Source organism: Lacerta agilis, chromosome 1 (genome assembly GCF_009819535.1).
Source record: "Lacerta agilis isolate rLacAgi1 chromosome 1, rLacAgi1.pri, whole genome shotgun sequence".
Classification (NCBI taxonomy): domain Eukaryota; kingdom Metazoa; phylum Chordata; class Lepidosauria; order Squamata; family Lacertidae; genus Lacerta; species Lacerta agilis.
The window spans coordinates 99,968,378-99,988,122 of NC_046312.1; the positions used below are offsets into that span (position 1 = coordinate 99,968,378).

A 19,745-nucleotide genomic window follows, 5' to 3' on the forward strand; every position below is an offset into this window, starting at 1 on the left:
AAGATCCTATATAAAGGTTTTCATAATTTCTGTGTGTATAGATTTTCAAATTCATACTGCCTAATTATGTTGCATTAAAGTAATAAGCTGTCTGTCTTCAACACTTGTTTAAACAGATTCCCTCCCCCCAATTGTGTGTAAGTGTATTATTGTCACACATGAATAGAAAGCTATCATTTTGAAATGTTCTGTGAGCAGTATGAATACTTTCTCTTACTACATTTACAGTTGCTAGCACTATTCAAGATGTTTGTCTTCTGGGCCTTCGTATGTTCTGTGCAGCATTTATTCCTGGAGGAGGGAGGAAAAGAAATTGAAATTTTAATGCTAAGTGGCTTAAGCTTAAAAGCACACACATGCTCCTATTTTTACATTGCTAAAACCCTGACACTACTGTCTGCAGTCCAACTTCAAACACTTTTCAAGGTTAAAAGGCTTGACAGAAAGTAGACTTGGTCTGAAAGTGACATTCTTAGCTGAAGCAAGCACTTTGTGCCTACTAACAGTGCTAGCTAAAAAAAAAAAATCTTTGTAAAATCTCCATAGACAATTATGCAAATTGCTTCTGCTGTTTATCATATTTGACAATAAGAAGATGGTTGAACTTTATTTCTAGTCAATACTATTAAATACTTGTGAAACGCCTGTCACGAGAAGCAGTTAGGTTTATGGAGGGAGTACCTACATGTGGCGGAAACTCCTGAAATTTATTTTATTTAAATTTTATCTAAACATTGGCATTTAAAACAAAATTGGGCTTTTTTAAAAAAATGTACTGATCTGGAAAAGAAGCTTCTTATTGCAATATCAGTAAACAGACCCTAGAAATACTTGCACAGGTCCTTTGCATTGCCTCTTTCAGCCATATGTAGCCTCGCCCATGTCCTGGCACATACAATTCCATTGACACTTTTCTTCAAATTCCCGTTGCGTATTATATACTCTGGCCTTTAGAGATCAGCATCACTTACAACATATGTACGCACATCGTTTTATTTGTATACTGCCTTTCCACACTTCAAACAATGCTCAAGGCAGCTTACAACATCAAAAAAATACATAACTACAACATAACAAAAGTAGTCATAAACAAAAAACAAAATGTTAAAAAATAGACAGCTAAACTGAACATTTCCCACATAAATCACAAGATCTAAAATAGATACAAAAGAACCAACATCAACTGCAGCAACAATCCCCCTGCCAACAACCCCCACAAAACAACCCCCCACCCCAAGAGTCCATGCAGCAGCCTCAGCTTTGGTTGCTGTAGTGTCAGGGCCCCACCAGGCCAGGTGGGGAAAGGCCTGTAGGGCAGGGAGCAGGTCTGTTAGGACTCACAGCCAAGATGGGAACATATAGAGCTACCTTGGACCAGTGATCTGACTCTGTCTATTCAGCTACATTGACTCGCAGCAGCTCTCCAGATTTTCAGACAGAAGTTTTTCCCAGCTCTTCCTGGAATTTTGTGTATCCAGAGCATGAGCTCTATCATTAAGCTATAGCCCCTTTCCCACAGAGAAGTCTCAAGTCCCCAACGGTGCTTCAGAAAACAGGCTCACACCATTCATCCAGTTGGTAAAACTTGATAGTTAAAAAAGGCAGTATCAAGTCCAGGAGCCTTCTCCGGTCCTGGGATGTGGGGAAAGAGTTTGTAGCTATACATTTTAAGGTGCTGCAGCATCACCTGTTTTGTCTTAGGCTTGGTGAATTGGGCCTGAAACAATGGGAGATGTTTGGTGCCTGGTGCCTTGCTGTCAATTCAGAGACTAATCTGTAGTAGTTTGTGTATCTATGCTGTGTGTCCCTGTATGTAGTGTTCTCCCTTTTCTCAGCCACCTTGACAGGATGGAAGACACCTCTTGATATATAAGGCAGTACTCTGGGCTGGTTTCCAAGTGAAGTGTAGCACACATAGCAGACATTGGTCTGTAAAATAAATAAAAAACATTTTGTGCACACATCTTGAGTGTGCTCTAGAAGATAGTTGAAGGACACACTACTTATGCTTAAACATGTCCTTTTGTTTTATTTCATTTGCTGCCCTACCTTTCAAGCCAGAGAGGTCTTCTAGACAGCTTACATATAAATAAATGAATCTCAACTGCTTACATTCCTTTGTGATGACCAATCCAGCCTTAATTCCCCACTTCTCATTAGGTCCCTGTGACTCTTTTCAGCCCTTCTCATTCCCCTGGTTGCTGACAATGAAGTGGTAGTTGCCTGGCTACAAAGTCCTTATATCCTGATCCATGGTGATGTCCACCCCAAGGGAAGGTGATGGCCCAAGCAAGATGGAAATCGGTAGGCCCAGAGTTGTGGAAAAGATAGGAAGGTAAGGCAAGGAGCAGCCAGGCCTTTGTACAAAGACCATGGGGCTAGTGCTGGACTGTGGTCAGCGGTCCTACAGCCGAGGCCCAAAATACAAGTTGTCTCAGTGCATCTTGGAGCAACTGCACTAAGGTAGTCACGGTGGAAACCCTGCCTCTGAATCCTGTATGTGGCCAGTTAAAGAATTACTCCCTGTTTCTGCAGCTGGTGACTTTTTTTCTAATATAAGCAGTGGGATTTCACACTACTTTGAAGAGAGCTTGTTGGGGCTTTCCTGATCCTCCAATGAGTCTGCAATCCATTCAGCCCCATGGCAGAAGTTTCTCCTTGGGGTACGGGGAGTATGTGGAACTGCTGGCACTAGAGCCTAAAAGGCTGTTTTTGTGGGAGTCTTCTGCAACTGAAGATTCCTGATTCAGGACCATGACACCTCCTCACATTCCCTCCAGGACTGCAGGACTTTTCACCTTCTTCCTTAGTACTTCAGTGTACCAGTCTGTAGGGAGAGGTAAAAAAGCAAGGTTTAAAGGCTAAATATAATCAGCACTCGTAACCTGAAATATGCACACAGCAATTACACGCAGCAAGCTGTGGTTAATGTGTTTTACCTGCATCTGTTGCAGAAATTTTATCTCTTGAAATGATCCAGGGCATGTGTTTGTTTTAATATATCTTAAAACCTAGTTGCTAATTTGCTGACTAATGAGTAAAAATCATAGATCTATGCATATGTAATATGGGGATAGTATTTGATTTCTGGCAAAGACTTAGGCCTGTGCGCAAGTTGTGCTATCTGTCCTGTAAGCCCTGTTGGTTGCTTCAGCGCAGGGAGAAGTGTGATGTTTTTCACGTACGTAATCAGAAATTCAATGAATGCTCAAAGTTTCTGTAGACTAGTGTTTCTATTTTGAGATTGTAATGGAATAAATTGTTGCAGAATTAATTAGATTAGGATTACAATGTGATAACGTAGCAAGTTGCAGTTGCATAAATACTTTCATGCAAAGCAATGAATAAATAAATGTAGGCATTCCCTTTAAAAGTATAAAAGAAGAGGCCAATATTCATCGAAGCTGCCTAATATAATCTTTATTCCTGTCTTTTCTCTTGAATTCTTAAGCATTCATACACGTTTCAATTTTAACCCCCTCCCTCTCTCAATACAGCCAAGACTCAAACAGCTTCTGTAGGCATGCTTGAATACATGTTTGACTTCTTACCTTTAAACACTAGAATTATGTGATACCACAAACTGCTTTTGAAACTCAACTCTGGTTCGTGAGGAGGTGCTAGGTGGGGGGGGGGGGACACAAATACTAAGTCATCTAGGTTGTGCAGAGCTTTGGGCCCTGTTCCACCTTTTGTGTTTCCTGACAGCTTTTACTAAAATGTATTTAAGAGTTGCACTGTTGTCTACTGCAGTGCACCAGTCAGAGCAAATAGATAACAGACATTACTTTCATTTTAATGGTAATATTACTTAGCTGCTTGTGTTTCCCCCCCATCAGGTATTCATATTGGAGCTGTATCATCATGAGAGAATCACAAGAAGCGTCCAGGATTTCCTTGGACAATGAATGGAAGAAGACAAGGAAACAAAAAGAATGTGGCATATAAAAAGGATTTAATACCTGGAGTTTTTGGCAGTGACAAATCTTCAAAAATGGGACTTATTCTCTCAAAATACAAATTACCTTTGGCAGTCATCAAGCTTGGAGTCATGCTATTGAACTAGAAGTAAATGTTTTTAATCTCTTCTTGGCCAGTAACAGAGCATTAATGGATTATGATTTTCCCAAGTTGGAAACATTCATTTTTACCCATTTAGGATATCCTTATGACTACATAAGGAATAAAACATTTCATACTTAATATTGATCAGAATGGGCAACTGACTTGTCAACAATAAAAATGGCAGATTTTATCGACTGAGCCAGAGCTTCCCAATGCATTTTGTACAAACTGGGAATCGCTGTGCTGTGCAGCCGCCTTCTGAAGGCCATGATGACATATAGACTAAGGATATCATCTTATTGTTGATATCTCCGAGGAGGCATAAGCAATATTAAAAAAAATGAATGGAGGCAAGGAGTGTGACGGTGGGGACAAAGATGGAGGGCTGCCTGCAGTACAAGTCCCAGTCGGTTGGCAACGGCGGGTAGATCAAAATGGAGTTCTGTATATTAGGTAAGCATTCACATGCATGCTGGAATAGGAGGTTATTCTGTTTAAGTAATTCCGTGAAAGGTGACTTGATAGCCAAAGTTCTCTTTCTCCAACCCTGGAATGCATTACCTCAAAGCCTGGATAGAAGAACTTCTTGAATCTTCCCGCATCCCCTTCATTGGATGTTGCCAGGTTCTTGTGCTATGCATGAGGAAGAAAAACCTTTCTCTATTCACTTTCTCCACACCATAATTTTTTACATCTCCAGCACATCTCCTCTTACTTGCCTTTTCTCTAAACTTCAAACACACACACACACACACACACAAAATATTGTAATCGTTCTTCATAGGGGACTTTATACTTTCCCTATGCAGGTGGGGGGGGGGGAAAATGTCAGAACTGCTACCCCTTCCCCCACTGGCTAAGAAGCACTTCCACTGTATCCTGTGGCCTCTCATCTACGCTCCTGGGTAACGTAAGATTAGATGCTAATACAGGCCAAAAAAATTGTAGCTCAGAAGGATATTGCAGAATGTGAAAGCCCATTCCATTCCATTCCCAGTTAAGCAAATTCTTCCTTGGAATTTCTCCATACACAGGCCCAACAAAACTGCTAATGCTTGAAAAGATGGAATAGATTACAATATAATTCTCTCCCCTCCCCCATTTATCTATCTATCTATCTATCTATCTATCTATCTATCTATCTATTTCTACCTACTTTGCATTTATCCAAGGTTGACTTTTCCCAGTAGTGGCTCCTTGTGTAAGAGCTTGAATTACCATTGGCTATATGCAATCTAAACAACACATTTACTCAGAGGAGCAACCTCATTGCCCAGAAACACTTTAAAGACTTGGCATATTCCTATATCCCTAAAGAACTGTCTTCTAAGACCATTTCCATTCATTTCAGATAAACATCAGTTTCCCAGGCTGGGTTTGTGACTGTGTTTTTTAGGCAGACGTATATCTATGAAATGTTTATTTCATAGTAGGACTTGGGTCCTGCTATCAATTTGGAATAAACTTGTCTTTAAAAAGCCTGTCTAAACTTACACTTCTTCTTTTCTTATTTATTTATTTGGAGGAAAACCTTTTACTTGAAATAGGAACTTCTTGAGATTGTAGGCTCTTTTAAACAGTATGAAATGTGAACCTAATCCTCTGTGTACTAGTTCCACAGTCCTTCTGTGTATTATATGTTATCCTGTGCATTATACATTAATAGACAAGCTGGTACCCTGCAACATCCAAGAGAACAATGGAGCAACTTTGAAATGTCTAGTCTTGAGTTCTTGTTAAAATGTAGGTTAGAGAAAAGTAAGTTTGATCTATTGTTCTGAACAGAAATTACATTAACTTTTGTGTGGAAACTTTTGCAGAATAGTGAAGCTGTACTCTGTGTTTGTGTGTGCATGCATGTGTGCGTTCTAAACTGATACATCAATTGTATGTGAAGTATTTTCTAGCAATATTCATTAATGTGCACATTTTACATTTTTCTTATTTCAGTCCTAGTGGGTCTTTATTGTCCTGTTTGGAGCAGGTAAAAACATATCTGCTGACTGATGGAACATGCAAGTGTGGTTTAGAATGTCCTCTCATCCTTCCCAAGGTAAAATCGGATAACTGTGAACATACTGAATGAAAAATGAATATATGTTGAACTAAATATATTGTTGTAAAATTTTTTAAGTCATTAATAAGAAACAAAACCGTTTTAAAAACAAGATGCATTACTTATTGGCGTGGTTCATATAATTAATCCAAACGGTTGTTTAAAGGTGAATGCTCTGTGTTTTGTTTATTTATTTATTTATTTAGTAGGCTATGTAAGTAAATTTATTTGTATAAAAACCTTCATCTATAGATCTCAGGGTGGTTCACAACATAAAAGTAGTCTTGCCCCATAGCCATCTTAAGTCCCTGCGTCTTCAGGGTTTTTTCCAAGCAATCGGAGACTGTGTCTGTGTGCAGCCAATGTCTCCTCTGCACTTTTCATGCCTCTTCTGGTTCAGGGAGACATTGGGTGAGAGGAGCTTGTCGCAGCAGGAAGGGGAGACACCCATGACTCTTCTCCAGCCTGACTTACCTCTGCCTCTTTGCTTCCCTTTTCCCCTGCTTCAGCTTCTGCATCTGATTCTGGACTTCTCTCTGCCACAGACTCTCCCAGCTCACTAAGCCCTGTTATTGCCTCCTCTTCCCAATCTTTTCCTTCTGACCACTCATCATTGTCCCACCATCACGCTCTGGGCTCTGGTTCCCCAGCTGACTCCTCCCATCATTCCTCTGCATCCCAACCAGTCTATGATAACTCCACATTGCAACATTTGTGTTCTTATTACTGCCAGTGGTCTACACAAGGATTCTGTTGCTTGCTTGTTTGTTTGTTTGTTTGTTTGTTTATCTTCATCATTCTGTGATCTTCATCAACCAGATCACAAGAGTTGCATCATCTAATTAGCATAATGACAAATTCAGAAATAATCAAACCATTAAAATAAATAACCAATTACATTTAAAAACAATGTGCTATATATCAAATCAGTGCTATACAGTAGAGTAGTGGACAGCAAAATTGTAGTGGCCTTGAAAACCACAATTTGTCCATTGCTTTCTTTTTCTTGCAGCGGTGCCCTTTCCTATGTTTCCTCCCTAGTAGCAGTTTGTGTGAACTCTCTTAGAAATTCAGTTTGCCAGATATAGTAGATAAGGAAGAGGGTGCAATGACCCAAGGTAGAAGAATATATAGTAAGGCAGAATAAGCAAGGTGCCCTAAGGGAACTTATTTATTCACAAAATAAGATAAAGATATCTACAAAAAGATAAAACAAGAAAATCAAGAAAGAATCACAACCATACTTTAAAACATACAAAAGTTAAGATCTAAAACAGATTAAAATTACATCAACTTTCTAAGCATCTGGGTAGGCTTGCCTAAAAAAAAAAATGTTTTTATCAGGCACCGCAAAAGAATACAGTGAAAGGCGCCTGCTTGATCTCAATGGGCAGGGAGTTTCAAAGAGCAGGTGCTGCCACTAAACGGTTGAGTTCTTACAAATGTGGAATGGGTATGGCACCTGTAGTAGTGCCAATTGAAGCGGTCAGGAGTGCATGGGCGGGGTGTACAGTAATCTCGTAGGTAAACTGGTCCCAAGTTTTTAAGGGTTTTATATGCTAACAGTAAGATCTTGAACTTGGTCTGGAAGCAAGCAGTGCAGATCTCTGAGCACAGGTGTTAATATTCTGACATATTCTTACTCCTGTCAGCAATTCTACACTTCAGCATCCTACACTGACAGCAGCTTCCGGATCAAGCATGAGTGAAGCATAGAGCGCATTGCAGTAATCCGTGTGCCCTCTTTTGAATGACTCTTAAACTTGAATGAATGGAACATGGTCTGGTCTCTCAAATTGTATAGAATACTAGCACAGCTGAGGGGCTGCATCTCATGTAGGAATCTGTGGCTGTCAAATATCCGACAGAGCAGACTCGACAGCCTTGTGGAACAAGTTTCCCTTTAAATCCATATCATCCTGAATAAAGGAAATGGCATTGAAAATCCTACAAAAATGGTGTCTAACTCCACTCCACTCAGCCCACATAAGTGCTGCCCTCCAATGCAAGAAGACGCCTTCACCCCGGTGTGGTTGCCCTTTATCACATACACAGCCCAACAAGACAACAGGAATCTACCAACAGCATACGAATCAATATGGCTAACCTGATTCAAAAACACACACACACCCCACTCACACATGAAAACAAAGTTCACCACAACCAATCACAAACAAACAACCACACCTTAAGCCAACCCCAACCTCTCTCACCACCAAAGGAAGACAAGCGAATAGCAAAGAGAACCTGCACAAGCGACGCTGACACAAAACCCCACACATATATTAAGTAAAATAGAAACATCGCCACCCTACCCCACCCCATTCACCATTCCCCCTCCACCTCTTCCTCCCTTTTCTTCCTAAAGTAATACTAATGTCTCAACAAATGAAACTGATCTGTAGAAAATGTAACTTGAAAAAAGAGATATTGCACATACTTTTGTAAACCAAGAAATCTTTTAAAAAAAACACGTTTTGGTTTGTTTTGGTTTGTTTTTTAAGTGCTCTTCCCCCCCCCCTCCCACTTGATGGTGGGGCTGTATGTCGCTGGGGGTCCCATCAACAAATATGCTGGGCCTGTACAAAGGTGTACACATTTTGGGAGGAGGTGCTCAGGGAAATGTTATCAAATTGGAGTTTTCATGAGATGATTTGGGTATCTGATATAAACACCTTATTGGACAAGTATTGCCAGTCACATAACTAGTGATAGCAGGTTATTGGATACTTGGGAGGGTGCTGTACTGAAAGTTTGGCAACTAGTGTCAGCAGAGGAGCTAACCAAGAGAAAAGTAGCTAAGGGAATAAAAGCAAAGGACAGCTTTTCAGGATGCTGGCAGCCCCTTATTATGAAAGAGCATCAGGGAAGAGGGCAGGACACACATACACCCTTATATAATTTTGGAGCTCATATGATTGTATACTATAACCAACGATACCACACAACTAGAAGTATGGTGTTGTGAGATATATTTACTTGGAGTAATCCAAATTCATATCTCATTGGGGTGGGATAGTGGGATTTTTTTTTAAAGCAAGGTACCACAATTCGTACCAGCAGAACTTTGAGCAGAACTGTTGGTTCTCCAGTCATCCACTACAAGGGCAGCTCAGAATAAGTGTGCCTCCACTGTATGTTGTGAATTTTGATTTCTCTAACATGCCCATTATATAATCAGATTTTGAAGAAAATAAGAGGTGCTTACTTGGGGGGGGGGGTTAGTCTCTTAACCCAAAAAATCATAATATAGTGTTTCTGGCATTATTTTTAAGGTATTTAATTTTGATCCTGGAGTTGCTGTGACACAAAGAACAGCTGAAGATGTTAAAGCAGATGAAGATGTCACTAAGCTATGCATCCATAAAAGGAAAATTATTGCAGTGGCTACACTTCATAAGAGTATGGAAGCACCTCATCCTTCATTGGTTCTAACTAGTCCTGGTGGTGGAACAAGTAAGTTTGGCTTTTCACAAGTGGGAGGAAGAAATTCAATGTTAATGTTCAGAAGTAAGTAATGTAATAGGGGGAAATAATCTTCAAAAGTTGTTTATATATATAAAAAAGATATGTTAAGCTATCAAATCTTATGAGGTGATTTTAGAGGACCATACATCCTTTTTACACCTTGCAGAGTCATTCTACTTTACTCCACTAATCCTAATCACCCCCTCCTAGGTCCTGGATCATATATCTTAGTGGAGCCATGGGTCACTGATGGAGTATGTGCTATGTGTGCAGAAGATCCCATGCTCCATCTCTGGTATTTAAAATTAAAAGGATCTCAGGTAGCTACTGTTCTGGAACATAGATTTCCAAGAGACTGCTAGACAAGAGTAGACGGTTGGCATCCATCTATCTCAGAAGACAATGGAGGCGTGCACCTTTGGGGGTGAAGTCAAACTGTTGGAAGTGGACAGGACTGGGTTTTTAAGCAGAGGTTGGATGGGCATCTGTCATGTATGTTGAGATTCCTGAATTGCAGAGAGTTGGACTAGATGACTCCTAGGATCCCTTCTAAGTCTACAACTCTGTGATTCTATCCCAATACAAAAGAGCTTAATATGTGTGTGTTTTCATAGATAGGTAGATCAGTGTGGAACTTCCATATCTTGGGGAAATGCTGACATTCTAGGCTCACACCAGACCTGTCATCAAAATACAGCATCCTTAGCCAGCTGCAGGGGTCTTAGCTCTCCACTGGTACCCACTGCTATGCAATTACCCATTTTGGACCTTCCGTGTTCAGTGTCAATAGAGGGAATAAGTTCATGCCCTTCCAAACATTCCTATAGCTTAGTGCCACACAGCTTTCCTCCTTCAGTCATCCACATTTGGCCTAAAAACAAAGTTGGGGAAGTACAACCAGGTACTGAAGATCAATATCCTATCGCAGCAGGGGATATCCTAATTTTCCTTTTTAATAGCTGGCTGTTTTGAAAGTTTTTTATTTCATTTATTTATTTTATTATATTTATATGCTGCCTTTCTGTCAAGGCACCCATGGTAGTTCATAAATATTAGAATAAGTAAATGCTGCAAAATATTATTGGGTTAAATTAGGAGCTGATGAAATGAAGTCCCTGCCCTGGGCACTTTTGCCTTCTCTTGGGGCAGATGGGTCTTAAGCAGCCCTAAGGAAACTCAGGAAACTGATAGTTGCATCAGGAGTTTATGGTTATGCAGCTGCTGGCCTGGATATGGCATGGTAGGTCACATTTTGATACAAGTACATTGCCCTAAATTATTATTGAACAGAAATGGTGCTGGCTGGGACTGATGAGAGTTGTAGTCCAAAACATCTGGAAAGCACTAGGTTAGTGAAGACTGGCATAGGAATAAATGACATAGGTTTCCTACCAGAATCCCTGGTGCAAGACCATGGCATGTTACAGAATTTTGTGTTTAATGTACTTGGATGCAGTTCTGTCCAGAGGGGAAAAATTACTCTCTTTTGTTTCATTTCATTCCACAATAGTAACGCTCATGTTTTTTATTTAGGTGCAACTCCAATAGTACCTTCACGAGCAGCAACTCCAAGATCAATGAGGAATAAATCACATGAAGGAATTACCAATTCTGTGATGCCAGAATGTAAAACTCCTTTCAAGTTGATGATGGGGTCGTCAAATGCCATGGGAAGGCTATATGTGCAAGAGATGACTGCAAACCAACAACAAGAACTTCATTCTGTCTATCCCAGGCAGAGATTGGGCAGTAATGAACATGGACAGAAATCTCCATATCGTGGCGGCCATGGAGGAATGCCTAGTCCAGCTTCATCAGGATCACAAATATATGGAGATGGTTCCATATCTCCTAGGACAGACCCTCTTGGAAGTCCAGATATTTTCACGAGGAGTAATTCCAGTTTTCATGGAGCACCCAACTCTAGTCCTGTTCACATGAACAGAACTCCTCTGTCCCCACCTTCAGTAATGCTACATGGTTCTCCTGTGCAGTCATCTTGTGCAATGGCTGGAAGGACTAATATACCTCTTTCCCCAACCCTGACCACAAAAAGTCCAGTAATGAAAAAACCCATGTGTAATTTTTCAGCTAGTATGGAAATGCCACGAGCAATGTTTCACCACAAACCACCTCAAGGCCCTCCACCTCCTCCACCACCACCACCTTCCTGTGCTCTTCAGAAAAAGCCATTAACTTCAGAGAAGGATCCGCTTGGCATTCTTGACCCCATTCCTAGCAAACCGGTGAATCAGAATCCTGTTATCATTAATCCAAGTACTTATCACTCAAATGTTCACTCTCAGGTACCTGTGATGAATGTAAGCATGCCTCCAGCCGTTGTCCCTCTGCCAAGTAATCTCCCTTTGCCAACTGTAAAGCCTGGTCACACAAACCATGGGAGTCATGTGCAAAGAGTTCAGCATGCTGCTTCAACCTCCCTCTCACCCTCCCCAGTAACATCACCGGTTCATATGATGGGATCTGGAATTGGAAGGATCGAGGCTTCGCCCCAAAGATCACGCTCATCTTCCACATCATCTGATCATGGAAATTTCATGATGCCTCCAGTAGGACCACAGTCATCTTGTAGTAATATTAAAGTTCCTCCTCGATCACCAAGGTCAACAATAGGGTCTCCTAGGCCATCCATGCCATCAAGTCCTTCCACAAAGACTGATGGACTCCATCAGTATAAGGATATCCCTAACCCATTGATTGCTGGAATGAGTAATGTATTGAATCCTCCAAACAATGCAGTTTTTCCATCTGCATCTGCTGGAAGTGGGCCCATGAAAAGTCAGCCTGGCTTGCTGGGAATGCCTTTAAATCAGATCTTGAACCAGCACAATGCTGCCTCCTTTCCAGCTAGTAGTTTACTCTCAGCAGCAGCCAAAGCACAGCTAGCAAATCAAAATAAACTTGCTGGTAACAATAGCAACAGCAGTAGCAATTCTGGAACTGTTGCCAGTGGTGGCAACAATGATGGACATAGCACTTTAAACACCATGTTTCCTCCTACTGCTAACATGCTTCTACCATCAAGTGAAGGGCAAAGTGGTCGAGCAGCACTACGAGATAAGCTTATGTCTCAACAAAAAGACCCTTTGAGGAAAAGAAAACCACCAAACACTACCGTGTTGAGTTTGCTTAGGCAGTCTCAGTTGGATAGTTCTGGAGTTCCTAAATCTGGGCCTGACTTGATAAGAAAACAGAATCAAGGTTCATTTCCCATTACGTCTATGTCCCAGTTACTTCAATCCATGAGCTGTCAAAGTTCTCATATGAGCAGCAATAGTACTTCTGGTTGTGGGAGCTCAAATACTGTTTTGCCTTGCTCTGCTAACCAGCTGCATTTTACAGACACTAATATGAACTCTGGCACTATTCATAATTCACTGGCACAAGATCTACCTTTAAGAGGGGAAAGTATGCACTGCCAGAATTCAAACACTAACTTTGGCCATGGTACTAGTCCTGGCCCAAACAACCATCTTGCAGGCTTAATAAATCAGATGCAAGCTAGTGGAAATTGTGGGATGCTCAGTCAACCTGGAATGGCTTTAGGAAACTCACTACATCTGAACCCAACTCAGCCACGAATCCAAGCACCCTCCAATCAAGTGATACCAAACAGCATTGTGAGCAGTTGCAGTCGAACAAGTCCCGAAGCAGGTATGTTTCCTTTAAAAACTGGAATCTAAAACTTTTGAATGATCATTTCAGTGTCATCTTACATATATATTTCATTGGGCACCTTCAAGAGAAAGAAATGGAAAGTTTCTATTTTGAGATGCAATTTATTTATTTCTTCATGCTTATTTATTTCTTCATGCTTTTTTGTATAGTTATGTATTTTATAGTGATAGATAGATGGTTCAGAAGGGTCAAGTATGTTAAGATAATTGGCTAACACAACGGCCCACTTTGCATCTAACTCTTAAGCCAGAGCAAAATAGACGGGGATGACTCTGGGGTTGCGAGATGAGCGCCGCAACCCCAGAGTCATCCACGACTGGACCTAACAGTCAGGGGTCCCTTTACCTTTATGCAGAAAAATATTGATTAGGAGGAGAGGAGAGATGAGATGAGGCCTGATAGACTGAACATGCTCAGAGACCTCCTACATCACTTGAATAGAATTTGCCTGATCCAACCCATAGCAATTTTAGTAACCTGAGGAAGCGGAGAAGGATCAGAGAGGGCAAAAGATCTGTATCCCTTAAAAAAAAAATGCAGATGATTTGGAGGGAAATTATGATAAAGTGTACTTTTTTCATTCCTCACTCACCACCCTTCTTCAGAACCCCAAACTGCACTGCAGAGTCTGTTCTAGACTAGAATAAGTAATGAGAGTTGGGATTAAGAAGAACGTGCTAGATCATCTAGCCCAGCCCAGAATCCTCTCTTCAGAGTGGCCAACCAGATGGCTATGAGAAGCACACAAGCGATGATTATCAGCAGCTGATATTCAGAGTCACACTACCTCTAAAAGTGGAGGTAGAACATAGCCATTACACCACAGTGTTTGGTTACATGTCCACACTTCTTGTTTCCTATTTGCCAACCATCAAAAAATATCATCAGCTACGTTTAGCATGTAGCAGCCTTATTTTAAATGCTGGATTTTATTCAATGCAAGCTTCTTAAATACACCAAACAGCTTTGTGTGCTAAATTGAGTCTTTTATTATGGATTGGAATAGGCACCTGTATCCAGACCTATTAGAACTTCGGCACTGGTAGAACTGGTTCAGACCAATGAATTTGATGAATTTAAAATGTTATTAAAGTTTAGGTTTGATAAACCTATTTGAATTATTTATTTTTGGGGGGGGGGTGTAAGTCATTCTTTTTTTATCTATGGCTTTAAAAATTCTGGAAACTTTACTAATGCCTAAACAAAGCTCTAGAAATCACATTTATAACAACCCATAATGAGAAATTCTGTATTTTCTCGTTTCGGAGAAGCCAGCAGGTTGCATCACAGTGTCTTATCTACAAATAAGCACACTTTTTGTTAGCCTCTTTGCATACTATTTTTTATTTCATAATAGGATTTTTGAGCAAGATGCTTCTGACAAGTGTGTCTAAACTAATCTTTGGAAGGATACTTATCTATATTTTCCCCCTTTCAGATCGGTAGTTGAAAAATAAAATAGCTCAGGCCAGGAAATGGAAGTTTTTTTGCTAATATATTCTACACACATTTTGTTTGCTTTTGGCCTGTCATATGCTTGCTTAGGGAGACAAATCTGGAAAGCTAAAACCAAGTTATATAAATAGTAGTTGTGTTTAATGCTGAAGCATTGAAGTGCAGTTTGATAACATTGTGCTGGCTAGATTGTAGATCAGGAGGGGGTTGCATTGGACCCTAAATTATGTAATCTCCACAGGCACTAGTTTCTAGTAGCATGTTACCCATAGGCTTGTTACTATTGACTCACAAGATTCCATGATTATTAAAAACTACTTAAGCTTTAATATCAGCCATATGAATTTCAGAGTCTGGAAGGGTTTTGCTGAAGAATCCAGAAACTGTAGTCTGAAGAAACCTTATATACACACATCTAAGAACTAGAATCACCTAAAATAAAAGTGTGGTACTAAGTGATGTTCATTTACTTCGGCAATACCTTTTGTTTTTGATTATGAGATGAAGCTAATTTCATGGGGAGGTGGGGCTTCTGACTTATAAAACCCTATTGTTTATATTATGAATACAACTGATCTATAAAGGAGAACTGAAGGCAGCATTCTGCCAGAGGTACAGGTGGCTGCACACATCAAAGGAATTTATGAATCAGCTCTGTGTCAAAGAACTTCAAATCATCATCACCTAAAGTGGACAGATGTGTTCTCTTCTGTGCCAGATTCTGAGCACTGGGTTATTACTTCTAGAGGCTCCTTATTGTTGGGTATGCAGTGGTTTGTATAAATTGCCTAACTACAGCTATTAAAAAAAATCCAGTGATGCTCTCCACTGATGGAAGGCTCTTTGATCCAACAAGCTTCATTAAGCTGAAAGGAGGAGGTGAATTTTGTGAATTGCCCCTTACTCCTGCAGTCCCCCAAGCTACCTACCACACAAGGCCCCCATTCCACCTGAACAGGTTTATGGAGGGGGGAACTGCAGAGGAAAGTGGGGCAGCCAGATTGCCTCACCCCATTTTGCTAACTGAAGTTTCCACTGGATCAAAAGAGCCATCAGCAGAGATACACAGTTGATATTCTACGAAAACCTATAATACCAACTGAAGTGAAAGATGACATAAGTGCACAAGATGCAGCAGTCATATCTGTCTGACACTGGAAGAAACCAGAGTGAAACACTCTTGCAGTGAAATGCAGATGGGAGGAACTGTCTATAATTGTGACGCTACTGACATAATCTGGTTTGTATCATTAGACAGAAAAGTTAAACTATCACCTGTTTGTCTTACAATTGCCCAACAGGTTCTTCTTTGCCTGTGGGTGATGCCTGAATGATTCTGCATCCTCATCAGTGTAACATCTGATAAGGAATATATGAGCACAATTTGTTAATTACTATTAATTCAGTTTGGATACTGCCCTTCATCTGTAGATCTCGAGGCGCTTCACAATATAAAAATGCAAGATAAAAACACAAAATACATAATAAAAACAAGAACAAAAAACCCACAAACCTATAAACTCTCCTCCCACAAAAACATTTAAAAGGGTATAGGATTTTAATCAACCAAAGGTCCGGTTGACAAGGAACATTTTTGCCTAGTGCCTAAAGGTATGTAATGAAAACACCAGCCTCCTTGAAGAGGAAATTTTGCAAATGTATGGATGGGCATAGCTGTAGTACCACATCTTACATTGTAAGCATTCAAGAAGAATTAAAATGTTTGCACTCTTCCCACCATGCACACTGAGAAAGAATGAGAAACACCCCATAGTTGCCCTTAAAGTAGTGTTACAGAAGTACATCCATAAGACCACTTCCGCACATGTGCAGGAGGTATCATTGCGGGCATTCATGAGCCGATCACCCGCACAGGGGCTGAAAGTTCAGCCCCTGTGTGATTGGAAGGATTCCCGCTGCATCGCCCAAAGGCCGACTAACCCAGTCGTCCAGGGGGCGTGTCCTGCTTCCCTTTAAGCAGGAAACGGCGGGAATCCTCTCTCTTTCGCTCCAGACCCCAGCTGCATAGGTTCTCCCGCCCACCCGCCCTTTAGGTTAGCTCTTGACCTTGCTATGGACTTCGGTTGGCCACCTCGGTTGGCCGAGGGGCCTGGTAGGATTTTTTCCACTTGGACTAGCCAAGGCGGGTTTTTTCGCCTACCTCGTAGCAACTCGTCACAACTTTGGTTTGGCGGTTAGGCATTGGAAAACATCAATAGAGGTGAGAAGGGGAGGTAGTGCCATAACCTGCCCCTCATTCGAAGGGTATTCCGTTAAAGGATTCCGTGGGCGTGGCCCTGTCCGAAGCCTAGGAAGGTTAGGGCCTAAGGCACGCCCCTAACGGTGATCACAGGGGGAGTTCCAGTAGATACGCATCACTGGGCTCTTTCCTGGTGGTTAACCCTTCCCGGACTTCCAACACACAGGTTGGGGTCGGATATAGTCACTTAGGGTCCAATGCCTAAGCCAATACTGCTCAACATCCGTAACCAATAAAGTTGTGGCCTTTCCGCCCATTAAACCTATATTACGTCTCACGTGTCATTATTTCCCACGGGGAGGGAGGGACATTGCCACGCAATCTTTAAAAAGATTTATAGAAAGCTACCTAGCTGTCATATTGGGAAGAACACTTCAGTTTAATTCATAAAAGGTTGATGACAAGAGGAAACTAAACCTAAAACTAAAAGGAGGAGACTCAGGTATGAGAAGACTATTCCTGCACCACTTCTTGACTAAGCCCCTTAGGCAAATGCTTTGAGGATTTCTGGCTGGAGATAGGGAGAGTTAACAAAAACTATTGGTGAATTCTGGTGATGCCAGGGAACCATCATATCTGACTCTTGACAGGTGACACATAAATAAGGTGGCAATTTGTCATATGGGAGTTGAGGAAAAAGCAATTTTTAAAAAACAACAACACAACTATTAGTAATTAAAAGCCCTCATAATTATAAATTGTAAGTTGGTACTTTACCAAGAATTTAAAAGCAAAAAGCAGCGTCTTCTTGATGCATTTTGAGCGGGATAACCTTTGCTGAAAGGTAAGGACAGGGTGCTGACAGGAGCGGAGAGGAGACTGTAGTGTCACACAGTACCTTGTGTGAAGGTGACACTTGAAAACTGAACAGTGACATAAAACATGTTTTTAAATGTTAACTACATGGAATTTATAGTAATCTAACCTATGCTGACTCAGAAAGAAAGGTCTTTTATACTGTGTGTGTGTGTGTGTGGGGGGGGGGGGGAGAGAGAGAGAGAGAGAGAGAGAGAGAGAGAGAGAGAGAGAGAGAGAGGGAGAGATTGTGTGGTTAGGAACAGAGTCTGCCTTCCACAGAACTGGATCTTTCCAGGTCCATCTAGCATAGAATTGTCTACACTGAATGGCAGCAGTTCTCATGAGTTTCAGACAGGGGACATTCCCTCCCCTATGTGCACATGCTTGGAACTTAACCTGGGACCTTCTGCATGTAAAGCAGATGTCCTAGCACCTCATCCGTCTTGAGACAGCATACCAAGGGAAGATAGCTTTACTAGGGCTGCTATACACCTGGAATTTCCTGGACACTGCTGGGATTCGTCCATCGAAAATGACGTCCAGGCAGTATTTTTGAAAAGCAGCAAATGTCTGTGAAAACCTGGATGTATGGCAGCCCATATCAAACGTGCTTATTTTTTTGTGATTTTGCCAAAAAAGGGGGGGAAGCTCAACAACTTTGCCCCCCTCCCCCCCCCCAAAGAAAGCTCAGCACAGCACAGTGAAATAAATCAAAACAGACATGATTGCCGGATTCTGATGTGTTGTTAGAAATTGCTCTTGGCCAGTATTTACAGACCAGAAGGTAAACATTTTCAACTTTGTAGAATTTCTTTTAAAATGTAATTTTAGCTTTTATATTGTAATGACATAAAGTTTTGCAAAGAACCCAGTCCTATATTCCTGCATCAGCATTCACTTTTTAATTTATTGTGGCATATAGAAATATGATGGGTATTTAATTGGCAATAACTCATAAATATTTATTTCAGTACAACTAGGCTACTTATTTTTATCTTGCTCTTTAATATGTTTAAATAAAATTAAACACCTCAGAACTTTATGTAGCATTTATAATGACTCCTAGCTTCTCAACTTTTTTAAAAATAGGAAAACTTGAGAAATCAAGCACATAGTTAATGTCTGTCATATGCATATAGAATATTTGTATATGAAAGGAGCTTGAGTTTCATGATTGAGGTTTTTATTATGAATTTATTCCATATAGTACATCCTCTTCACATGGCCTGTCAAAAACAACCTTTTGCCAAATATTTCACCCATCTTTTATTTTCAAACAATTATTCACAATAGAGCTATGCTTTGACAATCCTATTCAAATTGTGTGTCTGATTTGTATTTATATATATACATTTTTTCGGACTTTCAAAAATTTACAGACATACAAATTACAAAAACACTAATCACATACATTTCTAACACACATATATTTGACCTCCGTCCCCCCTTTTGTGGTTCCTTTTTCATTTTCATACTGCATTTTTCCACATTACTCCATCTTTAAGTTATTCTTAGTTTTTCTTAATAATATATTTAACTGCTTGTTTACGTTAAACCTGCTAATGAGCTTATTGCATACATGAGTGTTTTCAAATATTTTCACAATCTTTAATAATATTTTTTTAAAAAAAATTCTAATTTTTGAGTATCACCTGTAAATCCAGAGCAGACCAGATTTGGACTCAATAAGCTCTGGACTGAAGTTGAGGGGGAGGAAACAAATCTTCAGAAATATCATATACTTGAACTGGGAACCAAAATGGCCATAACTTTATCGTTTGTTTGCTAGTTTCACATAAAGCAATAAAATATACAGACATGCTAGCCACTACAAGGGGGCTTAACCCTGCCAAATTACTGGCAAACAGCTCAGAAGGGTTTTAATGCTTGGCACATTTTAAGTTCACTTTTTCAAGAAAGTTTTTTTAAAAAAGATTTTACTGA

The 19,745-nt window shown here is 40.5% G+C and overlaps 1 protein-coding gene across 1 annotated transcript in view; it reads left to right on the forward strand.

Moving 5' to 3' along the window:
- Positions 1-19,745, forward strand: part of MBD5 (methyl-CpG binding domain protein 5) — a 97,140-nt gene that overhangs the window by 56,408 nt on the left and 20,987 nt on the right. Inside the window, 4 exon segments of the mRNA XM_033164405.1 lie at positions 3,840-4,518; positions 6,016-6,118; positions 9,397-9,577; positions 11,123-13,264. Coding sequence (XP_033020296.1) covers positions 4,406-4,518; positions 6,016-6,118; positions 9,397-9,577; positions 11,123-13,264 — 2,539 coding nt within the window. The 5' untranslated portion in view covers positions 3,840-4,405.